The sequence below is a fragment of the Saccostrea cucullata genome, unplaced genomic scaffold (assembly GCF_032062105.1).
Source record: "Saccostrea cucullata isolate Sc308-1 unplaced genomic scaffold, CSIRO_AGI_Scuc_v1 ctg4309, whole genome shotgun sequence".
Taxonomy (NCBI): domain Eukaryota; kingdom Metazoa; phylum Mollusca; class Bivalvia; order Ostreida; family Ostreidae; genus Saccostrea; species Saccostrea cuccullata.
In genome coordinates, this window is record NW_026931604.1 from 10,931 (window position 1) to 31,432 (window position 20,502).

The 20,502-nt window shown below is 35.7% G+C and overlaps 1 protein-coding gene across 1 annotated transcript; it reads right to left on the reverse strand.

The window, feature by feature from the left end:
- Positions 1-18,520: 18,520 nt before the first annotated feature.
- LOC134233109 (cerebellin-1-like) lies at positions 18,521-19,910 on the reverse strand. The gene is made up of 2 exons (XM_062715101.1): positions 19,697-19,910; positions 18,521-18,950 (listed from the first exon to the last, which is right to left on the reverse strand). Exons 1-2 carry the CDS (start codon positions 19,878-19,880, stop codon positions 18,544-18,546), a joined length of 591 nt encoding a protein of 196 aa, XP_062571085.1. The 5' UTR covers positions 19,881-19,910; the 3' UTR covers positions 18,521-18,543.
- Positions 19,911-20,502: the final 592 nt, after the last annotated feature.

Sequence of the window (20,502 nt, forward strand, 5' to 3'; positions counted from 1 at the left end):
ACGAGGCTGTTATGGTCAGTGCGAACCAAGAATCGTCTGCCTAACAAATAATGTCTAAAATGCCGACAGAATTTCACCACAGATAGAAGTTCTTTCCTTGTTGTACAGTATTTCCTCTGCGGTTTCAGGAGCACATGACTTGCATAGCAGATAACAGTTTCCTTCCAGTCCTGGATTTGTGAAAGTACTGCACCTATGGCATGATCAGAAGCGTCAGTATCCAACACGAATAGACCTTCCGGGCGAGGATAAGATAGGCAAGGAGCTGTAATCAACGCAGTCTTTGCACATGTAAAAGCCTCTTCGTGTTTCTTCTCCCATGAGAAAGTCCCTTTTGTGTGAGCTAGATCATACAAACATGTGCACAGTGAGGCAAAGTCCTTAAGATGATCTCTATGATAATAATAATAATAATAATAATAATAATGCTTTATTTAGAGAAGGTTACCCGATTAGTACAAGGTACTATTCTTCCCCGGGGCCTTCTTATTTCAAACAACATATTACATAAAATGATACAATCAAAGATAAAACATGTAGAGTTCGTTAATGCATGAATAATTAAATGTAATGTACAGCTAAAAGAGATATAGATTCAAAATAAAGAAGTCAATATTAATTGCTCATCAGACGTTGTCTTAAACAACAGTAATAATCAAACATCTTGTACAAAGGACATATTCAAACATTTATTTACAGACGTTGGCTAATTATAATTTTTTCTACATTTCGTCTAAAAATAGGTAAGGTTGGTGATAATTTTACATGTAATGGTAGGTTATTCCATAAATTTACACCTGAATATTGAATAGAATTCGAAAATAAAATTGTTCGATGTTTTGGTAAACGAAGATTATAATTAAATTCTGAACGTAAGGAATAGGAATCATGGCTATGAAAAACAAAAAGGTCCTGGAGATATTCAGGGCTCATACCATAAAAAGTTTTGTACAATAAAATACACTTATGTAGTGTGACTAATTCAAATACATTTAGCCATCCCAGTTTTTCAAACAATGGTTTTGATGGTTCGTCGGGTGCTGCATCAAGAATAATTCTAGCAGCCCGTTTCTGAAGTTTATGGATTCTTTCAATGCTAGTTTTAGATGCATTGCCCCAAATAGTAAGACAATAGTTTATTGAAGGCAAAATATATGCATTATAATAAAGTTTTCTGGTATTTAATGGAAGAAATTTCTTAATTTTACGGAGTGTAAATAACTTGTATGTTACGGATTTACAAACTGAATCTACATGATAAGTATAATGAAGATTTTGATCTATATGGACACCTAAGAGTTTTTCAACATTAACATTTTCAAGCTTTTCTCCAGAAATTTCTGTGTTAAGTTCTGGAATATCTAACTTTGACCTCTTTTGTTGTGTACACATAAGCATAGATTTTGATTTGGTCGTGTTCAGAATCATTTGGTTCTGTAAACACCAGTTTTCAATTTCGCATAAATCATAATTCAAAAATGTTTCAATATTATGTACATTGTTATCAGATAAATGCAGAGTTGCATCATCTGCAAACATATCAATATTACAGTGATTGACACATAAGGGAAGGTCATTTATATACAATAAAAATAGCAGTGGACCTAAAATAGATCCCTGGGGCACCCCTGCTGTGATAGGTAAGATATCAGAGGAACATGCACCAATTTTAACACTTTGGGTTCTTTCATTTAAATAAGACTGAAACCATTTAATTGTAAGTGAATCAAAGTTATAGTGCTGCAATTTCTCAATTAAGAGATCATGGCTGACTAAATCAAATGCTTTACTGAAATCTAGAAATGCTATGCCAGTGAGATTCCCTTGGTCCATTGCATGCAACCAGCTGTCAGTAAGTTTGGTTAGTGCCGTTTGGCAAGAATGGAATTCCCTAAAACCACTCTGTGAGTTTGTAATGAGGTCAAAAGCTCTGGTGAATTCACGTACTTGATTAGCAACATGTTTTTCAAAAATTTTTGATAAAGTTGGTAAAATTGATATTGGTCTGTAATTACTTGGATCATTTTTATCGCCCTTTTTATATATAGGGGTGACTTTAGCTTGTTTCAGATGCAAAGGAAAGACGCCATTAGTAATACTAGTATTAATTAGATGAGTTATAGGCTTAGAAATTATATCGGCAGAAAGTCTTAAGAGGCGGGGACCAATGAAATCTATACCTGCCGATTTATTAATGTCAAGTGTGCATAGCATTGAGAAGACCTCGTCTTGTCTTATAGGAAGTAAGCTAAATACATTTTCAGCACTAAGTTTTGATTTTGTGAATTCTTTTAATTTTTCTGGTTTAAAGTTACGTTTTGGTAATTCAGTTAATAAATTGCTAGAAATTTTTGTAAAGTGTTCATTAAAAACATTGACAATACCTTGTGTATCGTTAATTTCTGATCCGTTGTCTTTGATATGAGTAGGAAAAAAATATTTTGGTTTTGAGGATAAATGGCTCAGATAGCTCCAGAGTTCTTTAGGATTAGAGCTCTCCTCAATTGCTGATTTATAATAAGTACATTTAGCATTATTAATCAAAAGCGTAACTTTATTCCTCCAGTGTCGAAAATTTTCAAAGTCTTTGTGTTGATGATAGTAATCTCGTAATTGTCTAGCATCATTAATTTCTTGTGTTAACCATATTGGACGAGACTCAGTTTTCACACGTTTAGTCTTTACTTTAGCGTGTCTATTTAGAATAGTATTAAACATATTGTAGAAGTTCGTTAAGATATCGTTAGGGTTGTGCAAAGTAGTAAGGGCATCAAAATTAACACTTTTTAAATCGGAAAGAAATCTTTCTTCATTAAAATTTTTAAAGTCGCGGTATTGAATTTCAGTGTGTTTTCCCTTACGCTGCATGCTGTTAGATCTGCGTGTTGCACAAACAGGGTAATGGTCAGACATAGCTATGGGTGGTACTTGGATTTCACAGATGAGGTCAGGTTGGGTAGTGTAGAAATGATCAATAAGGGTAGATGAGGTGTTAGTAATTCTAGTAGGTGTGGTAATTAATTGAGTTAGTCCAAATTCTTCTAGTGCAGATGTCCAGGATAGAGGGGGGTCTTTTAGCAGATCAATATTGAAGTCACCTGTAAGTATGATTTCTTGGTCATCACAGCAGGAGGCACGGTTAATCTCCCTAGCTAGGTCCTCCACCCAGCAGGCGGGTGCAGATGGTGGGCGATATGCAGAACAATAGAGGATAGGCTTTGTGTTTTTTAAATTGATTTCTAACCATATTGTCTCTATGTTACTAATTTCTAAATCCTGTCGACGCTTATAGGATAGATTATTTGAGACATAAATAATTATTCCACCACCTGCTTTATATTGTCGATCTTTTCTTTCAAATACATAACCATCTATATTTAAATCTGCGTCACTAATTTGTTCATTTAAAAAAGATTCACAAAGCCCCAATACATCTATAGATCGTTCATTTTGTAAAATTAATTTCATTTCGTCTAATTTTGGTAGAAGATGACACACATTAAAATTTCCGAAACGCAAACCTTTTTTAACTAGACCAAAACCAGAATTTGTCGGGGCACATTCATTAGAGATGTTTATTGCTTTGGTAGAATTTAGACTTTCAGGGCTAGAGCTTTTGTTTATCTCCTGTTTAGAATGAGATTTTTGCTTAGTTTTGAGATAATGTATATTTTTGGCAGATGAGTATTCTATTTCAGAATTTTTAAAGATACATTTACATGAATTTTTGTTACATTCTGAACATAAAGTTTCGAGAGGTAAAAAGTTATTTTGCAGACTTAATGAAATAATCTCTGTATATTCGGCCAGACATACGTTGCCCCTATTCTAGTACGGACAGAACTTTTGTTTGTGGCCAGGTTCCCCACACTGCCAGCAGTCTACTTTGGTCCCATGTCTACAATTCCGGGATGAATGGCCTTGTTCTCCACAGAAATAGCAGCACGTATATTTCATCGATGCAGAAGGATCAGGTACTTGATGTTGTTTCAGAATTGGGACATACTTATTGTATAGTTTCAACAGAGAGGCAGTTCCTTGGTCGGATAAATGTATACCGTCCTTCCAGTATAAAGGGGAATTCCAGGCTTTGAAAATTTGACTTGATTTGATCACTGTCGCACCATACTCTTCGCACACAAAACGGATAGCTTCATTCACATCATTGATCAATGCATCTTTTCGAGGCATGACTTCACAAAAGAAAACACTAATATTTGAATTCCTCTCTTTCAGATCCATTATTATTTCGGAAAAGTCATTTTCTACTGCTTCCATATTACGTTTATTTGAAGCATCATTTCCTCCAGCCTGAATTATGACATTTTCTAGAGAAGACACATCGTATTGCTGCAATTTCGTACGAATATAAGAAATGCTAGCTCCTCTGTTGGTACTCACACTAACATTTGAACGTAACCCACGGGTTTTAATTCGTTGCAGAATTGAACTTCCAATCAAGAGTGTAGTTTTCTGCTGGTTGCTAGATGTGGAATTACGTTGTTTCTGGACGAAGCTGTTTCCTAGTCTCTGGTGCACAGGTTGTTGTGGTTCTGTGTTTGTAGAGCTTTCTTTCATAGATACTTCTGGTATAACTTCATTACACTGTACATGTCTAGAAGTGACATTGTTAGATGCCTTTGGCAGATCATTTGTACAATTGCCTTTATGTTTGAGGACTGTACAGATTGTCTGAGTACTTGAACTGGCTAGACGTTTATTTGCATTTTCACTCAGTTCCTTTTTTAACGACTCGATTTCCTGCGTTAAGCGATGAACAATTGATGAAAGTTCCTCTACACGTAAAGCAGAATCACAGCACCTGCTGCATTCTTTAGATCCATTACAGGGAACAGAATTTGATAGGTCCCTCCTTGGTGTAGATGCCATTTGTGGCGGTGGTTGGGAAATAATGATATTTGATCCATTGATGTCACATCCGTAAACACTTATTTCCTCAATGAATTTCTCGCACCATGATGATGCTCTACTCCCCTGAATATGGAGTACTGAGGTACTTCTGTAAATTGTTGCTGTAACAGATCTGCAACTAGTCTTAAAAATATGTCCATCTCCCTTAGTAGTTTTCTCACATAACAATTCCTGTTGCAAATATGAAAAAATAATTTCATATTTTTCTTGGTCAAAGTTAACTGTAAAGCTCCTCTTATTGGTGGTGACTTTTAGAAAGCTTGGTATGTCCACATTAATATGCACGTCATCGTGATTGTCACTTACTGGATTTGTGAATCCAGTAAAAGAATCCAGAAATGATCTAAAAAGGCTGGAACTTGAACTCACATCCATCATTTGATCTTCTACATAGCGATTATTAAAACAGGACTTATTTTGTAATCCAATCAAAAGTAATTACACTTTAGCTAAGCAGGTAGCTCAGGTAAAATCAGGAGCCAAATTTAAACACGTCTTATCACCTCGGCGTCTTATCTATCATTTGATGATTGAGGAAACCCAGAAAGGCTAAAACTTCATTTTGAGTTTTTGGATGAGGCCAGGCCTTTACTGTCTCTATTTTTGATGGAGCTATAGAAATTCCTTTTGAGCTAACAACTTTTCCTAAGAACTCTGTCTCAGCACGAAAGAGGTCGCACTTTTTTGGCTTTAACTTGAGGGAGTGTTCTCGAAATCGTTGCAGTGTTGTCCTTAAATTAGCCAGTCCATCATTGAAGTCCTTTCCCAACACAATAACGTCATCCAAGTAAACCAGTACTTGATTCCAGGTTAGCCCCCTGAGTACTAACTGCATTGCTCTCTGAAAGGTGGCAGGAGCATTACAAAGACCCATTCCCATCCTGGTATGCTCAAAAAGGCCATACCGAGTAATAAATGCTGTCTTCTTGCGATCCTCTTCTGAGATTTCAACTTGATAATAGCCTGAGGCCATATCTAAAGTTGAGAAAAATTTGGTTCCTTGAAGTGTGTCTAGGCAATCTTCTATGATGGGTAGAGGAAATGAATCTTTGACAGTAACACCATTTAAGTCCCGGTAGTCAATGCACCACCTGACATTTCCATCTTTCTTCTTTACGAGAACTGGTGCCAATGCCCATTCTGAACTTGATGGCTGAATGATACCTGCTTCAAGCATTTTTCTTAGATGTTCTTCCTCCTGGTGCTGGAATCCAAGTGGTGTTCGACGCATTTTGTGCTTAACTGGGTTGGCATCCTTAGTGTCAATATGATGTTGGATTGCGGTTAAACATCCAAGGTCTAAATCATGCTTGGCAAACACATCTTCAAACTCCACCAACAGCATCTTTAATTCTTTCTGTTCATTTCCATTGAGATCTTTTGCAGACCTTTTGAAAAGATCTACGAGATGGTCCGGTAAAGTTAAGTCACTGGCCGTCCTGACGTCTACTCTTCTAATACCAACCTCATCATCCAAGGGAGGGTCAACTAAGTATCCACTACCAAGAGTCTGTGCAAAACCTACACACTTCCCTCATGACAACTTAATGCATTTGTTGGTGTCATTTATAAACTGCATCAAAGTCCTAATACACTTGAGCTTAAGAGTCCCCTGTTACCTTGAATAGGCTGTATAATACACTCCGCGGGAAGACTCCGTTCTAATGTAACTGGTGTATTGGATACGGTGTTTGGAGGAATAGCTTGACTTGAAAGCAAGGTGACCCTGGAGATCTGATGGTATTGGATTTTTGTCCTTACTCAATTCCGTAGGAATGAGGCTACCATTTAAGGAAAGTCTTTTGTTGTTGAGGTCCACTATTCCATGATGGGCTTCTAGAAAATCTAGCCCTATAATGATGTCATCATCCATGGCAACAGCGCAGAAGTCCCATGAGAAGGAAAGTGGGCCAGTATGCAATGTTTGATTACAGAGTTTGAACCCTAGTATAGTATGTCCGCCTATGCCCCTCAGTCTTACAGTCTCATGGTCATTGCTCTGATGTTCAATGTACTTCCTGTTTACCAGTGTCAGCATTGCTGCAGTGTCTATAACAGCTTTCAATGGAGTAGTGTTTAACTTTGCATCTACCACTAGGCTTTTCCCTCTAGATTTCCTTATCTTGGCATCAAAAGCTTGGCCATTCCTTTCGTGGACCAGATCTAGGCCTGTCGACCTGGTCCTTTGGTGTTTAAATCTTCATTCTTAGCACCACCTCCTTTCACAGGTGAGAGCGAGGATGCCCTACTCTGAGAATGGGTATTACGCTGCTGATAGTAAGGCACAGATGTCCCATTCTGTCCACCACACTTGGGACTTGTTGGTCTATCCTGTTGGCTGTATGGAAGACGTGAAGGGCTCTGACTACGGTCCAAAAACTTTTGATCTTGTGGGCCATCTGAAAATCTCCTTGGACTTCTTCCTCTAAAAGCCGGGCTTGGTGACCTAAATCGCTCTTGTCTGCCATCAGTTCCTGAATATTTGTTTGGCATACTCAGCTTAGTGTTTAGAGTTTCAATTGCCTTAGTAAGGTTGTCAATTTGATTCTGCAATTTATCTGGAGATTCTGCAGCAATGGTCTTTTTTGCTTCATCCTCGAATGTAACTTGTCGGTGAAAGTAAGCACTTGACCTTCCCCCAAAGAGTGCCCTATCATTTGCAAGAGCAGTTTTAACAAACTTCAGTGCCTTGTGGATGGTATGAGGCTCCATATCCATTGCATGTCTTGCAGCACTTTTCTCCCGACAACCTCTTAGGAAAGTCTCCACTGCCATTCCTTCTATAATGTCACCTTCGCATTCATCATAAGCATCTAGGGTGAGGGAATACACACGCTGTGAAAATTCCTCTAAAGTTTCATGTTCCTGTTGTTTTAGAAAGGGCAGTTGTCGGCGTGCTACAATTGGTGCCTCTTTGGTGCTAAATCTCCTTTTCAGATACTTCTTGAGGGTGTTATAATCATTATGTGCGTTAACCCTGCGAGCATACTCCAGGGCAATATCCCCAAGACAGTCGAGCAAACGAGACAACTTTCTGTTTTTTGGCCACTGTCGTCTAGCAGCTGTTCTTTCGAATTGGTAGATGAAAGCCTCCCAACTTGGTGAGTCAGTTCCTTTGAAGATAGCCATCTTCGGTGCATTTGGACTTTTGCTTCGTGATCTTTCTCCACGGTCTCCACTACTTTGTTCAATACTTGTGCCACCAGAGGGGTTGTAGAACTCGGCTGTGTCCATATCTGATGAAGAAGTGGAGCTAGATCTATATCGATGTCGCTTCTTTCTTTCTGATGACTTGTTTCGACTTTGTGCCGCTACGGGAGCCACTGGCCCCACCGTAGTACTAGCTGTATTGGACATTATTGGGGCTGATGACACTACACTGGTGCTGGGCATTGTTGACATGATTAAGGAAACATTAGGAATTTGCTGTGCGCCTTTGTCCACTTCATATTGCTTTCCCATGGTATGCAGATTCCCATGCGATGGAACAAATGGAGTCGAACTAGCATTTATCATACTGCTCATTGGCTTTAGAGGGGACAAGGCATCCAACGCTGTAGGAAAAGGTACAGGTTTCCCAGAGGTACTAGCAATAGGTGTACTTGTTTTCTGGTAATTCATGTTTGTAAATGTTTTGCTATCTGTACCCATTTTCACCGCTGAATGGTAAACGCCATCTGAGGGAATCGCATGTAATAATTTGTTCATGTCTGCTTGCTGATTTTCTGCCGCAGGTTTTTGTTGATGTTGCTTACTTGTGGTACCAAACGCCATTTTGTCAGCCTCCTGTGTAGATGTATCTTGCTGTAGCTCTTGGACTGTTTCAGGTTCTGCTAACGTGGAGTCTTTTAAGGATTTCATGTCCTCAGCAATTGACTGCACGGACTGTCCCAGCTGCAAAATAATGGTCTCCAACTTACTTAAGCGAGCTTCAGTGGAAAACGTTGTCGGTTCAGCTGGTATACCACTATCCTCTTGTTGCGTAGGCAGTGACATTGGTTACTTCTTCAAAGACAATTTGTCTTGCAGTAACCACTGTTGAACTGTTTCAACTGGTATCTGGATTTCGGCAGCTAACTTTTCCTCAATAACATCTTCTGTGTCTCTCAATTTGATTATTTTGGCTGCTTTCTTTTCTCCAACACCTTCAAGTGTGCGCAACTCGTGCACTGGCAGAGTAAACATTCACAGCCATGGTACTGGATGCGTGAACCACAAAAATGTATTTGTCACTGAATGTCTTTTTTAGATAAAACAATAACAAATTCCAAAATATTAACTGAGAGTCTACGACCCCACTCACCTACTCTACAGCTAAAAAATATTTTGAAATCGAACTAAATATTTTTTTATTTATTTATTTTTTGGCAAAAAATGTTGCAGGCTAGGTAAATGTCCTGAAAGAGATAATATACCCAAATACAATTAATAAGATTTAATTTAGAATAAAAATACCTGTCAAAAACTTTAAATTCCAATCAAAATTCAATTTGTTTACAAATTGATTTCCAAAATGAAACTACTTTCGATTTTGAGAAACAATTCCGGTCACGTGTTTCCGTCTTGCTCAAGTAGCAATCCAAGATGGCCAGCACGTGTATTTTACAAAAATGGTGAACCCACAAAATATGAAATTTCTTACTGAATGATCAAAAACCAAATTTAAAGAAGCAGAAATGCTCAGATATTAAAGAAGAACTACACTAAATGATTACACACGAATCAAAATTTATCAATCAATGTTGACAAAGCACGTGTGGGAAAACCGGGTGAAATTAAATCAACTGACATAAACAAACAAACTGTAGATCCGTGTATGGGCGACGCCAGATGTCGTGAGACAAGTAAAACAATATAATCGTCAAGAGTTAACAGTATTTATTAACCCACAAACCTAAATACACAACAAAGGCCGGTGAGGAGCCTGGCACAACGTGCGTCTTTGTGTGTAGGAATCTAGGTTATATTAATACTCGGCACTCCGAGCCCGATGATATATATATACAAAGGGGTACTTGTACCACAATTTAAAAAACATTTTTTTAGGATAAACACAAATTTCTTTTTATTTTTGTAGGATGATATGGTACATTTTTCTCTACAACATCAATTTCTAAATATTGACATATACCTCTCCAATACTTCCTCCCATGCTTGGGCTTTTTTCTCCGTCGTTAAAAAGGGAGAAAATTTTCCCTTCATGTTGTCAATTCTATCTGTGACACAGTCAACGAGGGCGTTGATCTCCTCCTGTCTCCAATTTTCTTTCCTGGACATTTCGGAAATAAATCGTCTGCGCGTCATCGCGTCTTGGTTCGCGCGGTATCCAAGTTAGTTTTTTTACCTTTAAGCGCTAGAGAGTTCCTTTACGACTTGCGAGGAAAGTTACGACTTAGGAGTTACGACATGCGATTACGACACGTTTCGTAATACGGTCCTACGATTTGTCGTAAGATCGGAAAATTTAAGACTTGCGACTTGCGATTTACGACTTTTTGTAAAACGGGCCCCTGTATATCGGTTTTTGATTTCGATGAACGGTGTTGCCGTGATTACTAAAAATAGAAATTTGTGAAATTCTTTCAAAATGCTACTCTTCTACAGTTTTAGTCTGATTTCAATATAACTTGGCATGCAAGTAGACTACAATAAGATACATAATTCTGTGTATCAGTTTTTGATTTCGATGTACGGTGTTGCCGTGGTTACTAAAAATAGAAATTTCTGTGAAATTCTTTCAAAATGCTACTCCTTCTACAGTTTTAGTCTGATTTCAATATAACTTGGCACACAAGTAGAATACAATAAGATACATAATTCTGTGTATCGGTTTTTGATTTCGATGAACGGTGATGCCGTGGTTACTAAAAATAGAAATTTCTGTGAAATTCTTTCAAAATGCTACTCCAAATACAATTTTAGTCTGATTATAATATAAATGTGGCATGCAAGTAGACTGCACTAAGAACATAAAGAGAATTAATCAAGGATCATTATTTTTATTTATTGCTGTTGAAAAGTTTCAATTTCCAACTGCTTAAGTACTTTTCTCTTCCTTTGCTATAAGTACAAACCAGTAGAGCTTCAGTCTCGACAGAGACTTCTGGTTAATATCCACATCTGATTCACACCACTTCTAGAATATATAGTTGCACAGTACTCTTGAAGTTTTTCCTTCACTACTGTGAGCAAAGTGAGGAGTAACGAAAGAGGCTTGGTTGAACATTTACTTGAACCTGCAATGTATCTTTGGAGCTTCCCTGTCTTTTACACTGATAATGTTAACTTAAACCTGTTTACATTTTGTCAGTTTGAATTTCCTTAGCAAATGCTTACATTCACATCTTATTTAGTTATATGACTTTCATTCGATTTTCATATAGAGTGAGTAATGTTTGATCACTCGATTAGTCTACAGTTAATAGTTAGGGCACCAACGTTTAAAATGCGTAATGCAGCTAGAAATTTAATTTGTACTTGTTGACCACATACATGTATATTGAACATTTCTATCGGACATGTAGAAGCATCCTCAGGTAGTGTAGATTAAATTTTGTTCAAATCATGGCCCCCAGGCGTAATGTTGGGCCACAAAGGGGTATCAAGGTTTAAGGTATTCAATCCCTAATAGGAACAAATTCAATGAAATTGAATACATAACAGATATGTAGACATTGAAAACTCAGTTTATTTAGACATACTTCCTATATATATTACTGTTAGTATGTATAGTGGGATTTGTTCTAATTTATGACCTTGAATTTTGGTAAGTGTAATCTCCCCTTTTATAATTGATAAAGAAAATCAATTAAAAAAAATTTAGCTGGTAAAAAAAATTGTTTTAAATTGTCATTCTATTTTTAATGTTTCAATGCGTCTTTCCACCGCAGGATTTATTGATATTCAAATTTTTTGAATTTTTTTTTTTTGAAAGAAACGCTTTTCCCCATAGACTTCAATGCAATTTTTGTTGATTAACTACTGCTTAATTAATGACATTTTTGAAACTTTCTCGCGGTTAATCCTTTTCTACTATAAAATACTTTAATATAATATCAGAGTATTATTTACTTGACGTGTAGGGAATTTGGTCCTATTAGGGATGGAAATCCTTAATAATAATGCAAAGGAAAAATCTTTAAAGATCTTCTTCTAAAGAATCTCTAGGCCAGTAAATTTTTTTTTAAAAAATCATGTAGAAGCATCCTCTTGTAGTAAAGATTCTAATCATGACTCCAGGGAGTAGGGTTGGGCCACAATTGGGTATCAAAGATTAACATCTTTGAAAATCTTTTTCTCAAGAACCACTGGGCCAAGAGAGATGAAATTCTTGTAGAGGCATCCTCTGACAGTGAATTAATGATTATGACCCCCGGGTCATTACAAAGCCATGATTGATCATCAATGTAAAAGCATCAAAAAGGTAATGTAGATTTATATTTCTTCAAATCATTACCAATCAGGGGAATAAAGGAGCCATTAAAGTGGATCAAAACAAAGGAATATAAAGGCTATTTCAATACAATTTTTTATCTTATAAACAGTAAAGTCACTATAATAATTCAAAAGCATTCCTAGGAATTGTAGATTTAAGTTTGTACAAATCCCCTTCCCCAAAATCCACTTTTATAATATATTTAAAATTTTGGTTTTACTTAGCAAATTGCTCAGGTGAGCTATGTTACCCCAAGGGTCCCTTGTATGAAACATATATTAATCGTAAATAGACTTATTGGAGGCTTGTTGAGAACATGGAGACACAAAAATCGTTTTTCCCTTGCGGTTTAGCGTCCTTGTGTCTTTGTGTTCGTATGCACGAACAAGAAGTTGACATCGGATTTGAACGAAAATGAACACCACTATATGGCATGCATCAGAGAAAACTGTATTATAACTTAAGGTAAAGATCCATACCATCCTATAGAAATAACGGAACTACAGATTTTGTTGAAACTTTTCAGAATCTTAACTGAGTATTTGTCCTTTCTAGATCAGTGTAAATTTTGGGGTCAACCGGGCCTCTTTTTGAAAGGATTGTTACTAAAAATAGACATTGTTTCGTGAAATTACGGAAATGCTCTAATTAAGATATTTATGCTAGGTTTCTAAATGTAAAAGCAAAAGAATTTTTTTAACATATGAATTATAGAGAAAATATGGTTGTTTAACGGTTTAATTATTTTTTTTAATCTGCTGATCCACCTAATATTACTTTCTAGGGCAAATTAAACATATTTAGCTCAAAATTATAAAGTTCATTGTTAGTAAAAATAAATTGCTGCTTGGTATTCTAACTACAGATTTCTTTTAAAAATTAACACGTTATTTTCCAAAAGTCTCTCTCTTATATGGCATAAAAATTAAGTGGGGCAGCGGGCATCAAACAAGAAAATTTCACATTTTTATACCAAATTTGCTGAAAAATGATTATTTGAAAAATCTTTTTAACATCTATACTTTTATGATTTGGGTGCAAAAATCGCTTTAAATATTTAAAACTATCGTTAATAGAAAATTAATAAGTATGGTTTAAATTATAAGTTGAATATTTAATGCAGAGACGGCCAATAATTCGTTTTCGCGATTTACAAGCATTATATTAATCGGGTTCAATCTTCGGAATATTCTATATACCGTTAATGCGCATGTGTGACGTTATGACGGAAGTGAAAGAAGAAAACACTTTCAGTTTCAACATTGGTCGTTTGGATGCGATTTATTTGATTAAAAAATGAGAGAAGTGGCACATTTTACTACTTTTTGTGTCTACGTAATACATTTTTCGCTATTCATAGATACAAATAAGTGGTTTGTTTGCCACATCTCTTTAACGTCTGGTTTCTGATCAAAGGAAAAGCTCGGATCTGTCTAAGTAAGGTGCAAGTTGTTTATCATGTTTTTATCCATGTACCAATAGATAAAATCTATGTAAGCGGAGATGAATATGTTCAGTGTTTCCACTTTGTAATGTCTGATCTAGGTTTTCCGTACCTAGGCTAACTCAAATTCGTTTAATAAATTCTAAACACCAAACTCCATAGTTGATGACTGGAATTGCATTGAGTGCATCATTACTAAAACTTTGAAAATTAATTAGTAAAATATGAACACATTCTACGGTGACATGTTTGAGTAATCTTATATGCCCATCTGTCTAAACTCGGTCAACATGCTCAGACAAACCCTTACTTTCATATAATGTGAGATGTGATACACAAGCTTCTTAATACATGTATGAATATTATGGTGCTATTATTGAAAATGTGAATCAAGACTAGAAAATTATTGAAAAAGAGAAAGAAATTTAACATTCATTCTATAGATAAGTATGTGGTTACTGTTTATGTTTCTTTAAAATCAATAAGGTTATAAAATGAATTATCTGAAAGAGTTCATAATTAAAAGGGTTAAGTTAGTCAAATAAAAAATTATTTGTTTGATGTACTCTGACCAAGCTGTCAAAATCACCCTTACACAATAATTATTTTCAGCACTTATAATTTTTTTTCTCGTTTTCCATAGTATAATTTTTATAGGATGCTTCTTGATTGAAATTTTCATGGTGGATTTAGGAAAGAGTGTGTGTGTTCCCCTGGAAATGGCAGTTATTAAATGTACATACTAAACCAAGCAGTACAATTCTCTGTCATCCTTGGACTTTCAGTAAGACGTGGTATTCTCGGAACAACAAATAGTTGTTGACAATGATGAGACAACTTAATCCCTTACTTCTTTCTCATATATGTATGGCCACATATATTTCAACAATGAATGAAAGCTGTGTAAATTTTAGAGGCTAATTATATATAACATCAAGAATACCACACCTTACTGTCAGTCAAAAGATAACAGTGAATTGTACTAAAAGTGACCTTGGACCCCTCCTTGGAAATGATCTTTGTAAAATTGGTATGAAAAGTCACCGGTATGATGCTTTAAAAGTCAACGGCTCCCTGAGTAAATAGAATTTTCTATGTTGAAGTGATATTTTGATATGGATCCAGTGAGCATTTGTTCCATGAGTATTGACACAGATTCTCGAACATGTAATTGTCTGAGCTGATGAACATCATTATAAGTACTGAATATTTAATTTGTATGTATAATTGTATATTAAAAATAGCTGAGAAATGGTACATGCATTATGAACATGGTGTAGTTTAAAAAAAAAAAAACTCTTTCTGTTGCTCTATGCCTAAAATAGATTTAATCAGGACATCCAAGATGGTTCAATTTGACTTGTACAAGAGTTTAGGCAGTTCAATTATACTTCTTCGAAATTGTTTTCTAACCAAATGAAAAAAATGAATGAATTTTTATCATGCCACATGACACAGCATAAACTCCTAACTCATAAGTTTGGGAAGGACTCTTCATTTATTTGGGGGAAAATGGTTTGATATGAATTTTGCATGCTGGTCCAATAAATTATCTGGATTTTTGGAACTGTGTTGCACAGTGCATATTGATGTTAAAATAGATAAATATGTAGGTGTATAATTATAAAGCTCAATATGATATCAAAAACTATTTATGTAGGAAAAGAAAGATCTTAATATTCACTGGGAAAGTTATGCTTTTTTTTTTACAAGTATCTTGATAAACCAAGTTTAACATCAACAAAAAAACCCTGATATAATTGTCTCCCCTTTCACTGAAAGTAGGATACTAAATTTAGGTTTGTGCATCTGTCCGTGTGTCTTTCTGTCTGTCTGTAACACTTTTAAGAAGCCTTTGAGCTTTTGCATTGAAATTTTACACAGCAACTCTCAGTGGCTCGAGAGAGACCCTTATTGATTTGGTGATCAAAGGGTCAAGTTAATTATGCAATAAATTTTGTTGAAAAATTGATTTGTTTTTGAAAAACAAAACACTGTCATAACTTTTATGAGACAGTATTAATAATTTTTTCATTCAAATAGAAAGCAACAATCTTGACATAAATCCATAAAATCTAAATTGAAACTGGTTATCTTTGTTTTTAATGATTAATGCATGATTAAACCATGCACGAACAACCTGATTATATGATTATAACATTGTAAGCACTCGGCTTAACAAACAGAGTTGATTTTGTGAATTGTCTGATTGAAATTTTATCCTTTTCCTTATTCCTTTTTATATCACCCTCTATGATCTCATAGGCATTCCTATTTATCATCTTATACATGTGTTCCCTTCTTTGTTACTGTCATATTGCTATTTGTGGGTTTAAGTCTAACCATCATTACAGTAATCATGGTAATGCATAAAATTGTGATCTAGAAAAGTACACTGGGGATCCACATTATCTTATTAGCTACTGATATCTATCGCTATACTATTCATGGGTGCTTGAAGACAGAAATATCCCCTTCCCCATCCGATATAGACCCCTGGGTCTGTTTGACATATGTTTTTCTAATCTATTATACATATTGTATATACCGTAGATGACAAATATGTAATTTTATCATCAATTTGGAAATTGGCTTTAGCAAGCATATTCTAACAAGAGGCCCAAAAGGTTCAAAAATGGTTATGTACTACGTAAAAGCATATACCCGGTAAGCAAACGATAATGACTTTCGACAAGAGAACCATTTGTTACTCTGTATTTTTTCAACTTCCAGAGAATCGAACCCAGGACACCTGTCAGTCTAATACAGGTGCACCATACACTACCCTAATATACTTTAAGGTTATTGTGCACTAGCTTTAAAACAATGTTTTCTAAATTTTCAGCATATGTGTGTATTAAGGAATTTTTTTTTGGCAATGTATCAATGTCCTTTTCTACTTAAATGAAATATTCTGTTTTTTTTTTTTTTATCAATAATTATTTTATGTTTCAATGCAAGGATATACCAAATAACAGAACATTTATATTTGTGCAGTAACTGTTTTATGTATGATATATATACATTGTAAAAAAAGTTTTCCAAATTTTTTTTTTCAAAATCCCGAGTCAATCCCCAGAGGACGATATTTTAATTCAAACAATCGGGAAGAGAAAAACGACTTTTAAAAATCGGAATATTGAAGCAAAGTAGTTAGGTACCTGAATACTTGAGCCGTGGTTCGAAAATGGTTACGTACTAGGCCTATGTACAAACATGTAAGCAAACGATAATGACTTTCGACAAGAGAACCATTTATTTGTTACTCTGTATTTCTTCAACTTACAGAGACAAAAAACGACCCGATTGTCGAAGTCTTTTAGTTATCTTGAACTCGAGACAATGAATCTTCCATGCCATCTTTGTTGTACTTTCGGTTTGACGAATCATCTAAATTTAGACTCTTCTTCGATCATGCATCCCGGAAAATAACTGAACATCGTATATTTATGCCATTTATTTGGAAATTAATGTACCTTTTTTTACGGTAAGTGAAATCGACGTCAGGTATTTTTGATAGAATAAGCGTCGGGCGCGTTTGACGTAATAACGTCACAAACGAGAATAACGTCACATAACGTTATTTTACGTGGTATGGATCTTTACCTTAAAGCATCGTTGATGAGTAGTTGCTGAGAAAACAGTGATGGAAATTTGTTATGCATGAGACGGTAAGACGCACGGACGAACAGGAAGTTTATATCGGATTTGATAATAAATGAATTCCACCATGTGACATGTCTCAGACAGACGTACAAGGGTAAAACATTATATTCTTAGTCCTTCGGAGGGAGGGATAATATATTTTTTTAAAACCTTTTACAGGGGTCGGGGACAACGGTTGGGCAAAATATCATACATTTGAATACAAAGCGATTTTTAAAAAAAAAAATATATATTCTTCTTCCCAAAAACAAAGCCATGGTTGATTATATTCATTTGGAATAAGTGTAGATTCTAGTCTGCTCAAAATGTAACCTCTGGGGCGAGGTTGCAAGTCTCAAATCTTATACTGCATAAGGGACCAGGCACAATTTATCACAATGATGGGACCAGTAAAAATCAAAATCCTAATAAAAAAAAGTACGTGTCCCATGGCATCGGCTATTTTAAAAAAATCTGTCCCATGCATTGGGACTTATAAAAAAGTTATTGTCACATGCTTACACATGTGTTCGTGGGATAATTGGAACACAACTAAGGAGTCTCTCAGACTACGTCACACTATTTCAAACATCGAAAAAAAATTTTGTTTTGTTTTGTTCATTTTCATCTGTTGTAATATTTTCCATTGAAAGCTTAATGTTGCCATTTGAATCGATCCTTCACTTCAGTTTCAAAAATATGATTTTTTCTCGATTTTCTTCACTAGAATAAATCTTTACATTTCGTTAAATCCTGTAAGTCATTGAAAAGAGTTTGTGTCCCATTGGTTCTTAATGCTAAAAATGTTTTTGTCCCATGGTTTTCTTCGATGAAAAAACTCCCATGCCCGTTTGTACCGGTCCCATTATTTGTGATAAATTTTGCCTTGTCCCTAATGAAAGAAATTGAGTTGCCTTTTAGAGTATCGCACTTTGAAAACTTCCTGAAGAATTTTATATTATACTGGAATGTTAAGATTGAGTGGAAAACGATTTGGTACCTTTATAAGGATAGCTTTTAAAGAGAGACTGTGAACAATTCGGTTATTGATTCAAGGAAACGATTTATTACATGAAATTATTCAACATTACATCTCAAACACGAGCCAGCCACTGAAATTTGACCAGCCACTACCGTGAAGAAATGTGCCACTAGTGCTTCTGATATTGACAATATCCCCGACCTCTAACTGGATGGGAACCACTCCTGTGCAGCTCGAATATGAAGCCGTTGTTGCCAAATTGTTACAGTTATTCATTTGATGTCTTGCACCATTGACTAATAATTCGGTATCAAAAATTTTTCCAGCTGGTGTCATTGTTTCCCAACTGAAGACGTAAAAGCCTTTCCTTGGGGCAGTAAAATGGCCGGTAGAGGAATTATAACAGTTGTGGAAGTTATCTCGAACACCATCATACACAACATCTACTTGGGTGGTCGAAGTAAAGGTCAAGTGGTTTTTCCTGTATGCCGAAAAATACACTGGGGTTCTGTCTATGTAATGAACAAAAACAAAAATTTAGAATTCCGCGGAAGACAAACTCTCTTCAGATTCAAGTCGCCCGCATGGCGCAGTGGTTAGAGCATCTGCTCTAAAGTTGCGAAGAAAGCAGTTGCTCCTTACGTCGCGGATTCGAATCCAACTGTGGGACGTGGAGACCGGTATTTCGGATGAGACCGTCTAAACCGAGGCCCCGTGTCGCAGTAGGCTCTGGCACGAAAGATCTCTCCCTGCTCAATGGCCCCCTGAGGCCGAGTATAGGACAAAATTTGCAGCTCTCCACTTGTATGTAGTGGCGTCTCCATACGAGTGAAAAATTCTCGAGAGGGACGTTAAACAAGGTACAATCAATCAATCAAAAATTCAATACTGGCCCATTGAAGAAAGTATTGAATTAGTTAACATTTTAAAATTTGGGGCATTAAAATTCCTATAATTATAAGTATTACATGCAGTTTTAAAGTACAGATCGCTACATGTAAGTTTTCACTTGTTAAAATTCATGTTTATTACAAACACGAAAGAAATATATATTCAATATTATTTAATTACCTGTATTAAACTACATTGTATGTCAAGCATTAAAATGTAAATACAGTGTTTCTACACATATATGTACGGGCTTCATCTTTACAGTTCCAGGATAATGCGAATATAGATACTTCACAGTTACAGATGCCCACAAGATAAACATTATTATTTTCCTACACCCCTACAAATTCAAAAAATTCAAAATTACCAGTGTTAATTTTAGATTTCAGGTCTGCATTTTCAGTTCTCAAAGTGTTGACTTCCTGTGACAGTCCTTGAACCAGAGATTCCATGTGAGCTAACCGTTGCTCAATGGCCGAAGGGTCATTCAGTAACAAACCATTACTTGCACATACACACGCAAATAACACCGCAATATATATTATACACATTTCCTTCTGCGGATTTGGCAAATATTGTAAATTTATCTCTGTCAAAGATAAGCCATTGACATACTAACCTCATATAAGGAAGTTCCTAGTAGTTATCATGGTTATTTTCTTTCATGTTTTAAATTTTCCCATTGCTGTAATAATCAGCAGGAGTATCAAAATCTCAAGGACCTTCGTTTTACAAAACTTTATTTAATAATTAAAATAACTGACAATAATCTATTTACAAAATCTATAAATAAAATACAGATCAAGCATAAATGACAAACCCGTGTAAATTCCAGAGGTAAGATCAGGTGCTATGGAGGAGTTAGCACGCTTTTAACATAGAAGCTCAACAACGATATATAAATAAAATACCGGTACCGGTAAATATTTTCATACAACAAAAGGCCTAAAGAATTAATGTGCATTGACAAAGAATGAGATATGTGATGATATGGACGATAAATCATGTTCAAATATTAATAAACAATGGAAAATTTGGGCCAAAACCTCAGAGGTGGAATCAGGTGCCATGGAGGAGTGAGCATCGTCACACCCGCCGTGTGCTACTTGTCATGATAGGAAATAACGGAAAACCTGTCGACCATTCAGTGTGTATTTCGTCGCTGCGCTTCCA

Bases quoted from the DNA above. Each gene is read 5' to 3' on its own strand.
- LOC134233109 (XM_062715101.1), bottom strand. From the start codon at position 19,880: ATGTGTATAATATATATTGCGGTGTTATTTGCGTGTGTATGTGCAAGT. The intron at 18,951-19,696 runs GTAATTTTGAAT...TTCATTACATAG, and splicing joins GAAATCTAAAATTAACACTG to ACAGAACCCCAGTGTATTTT.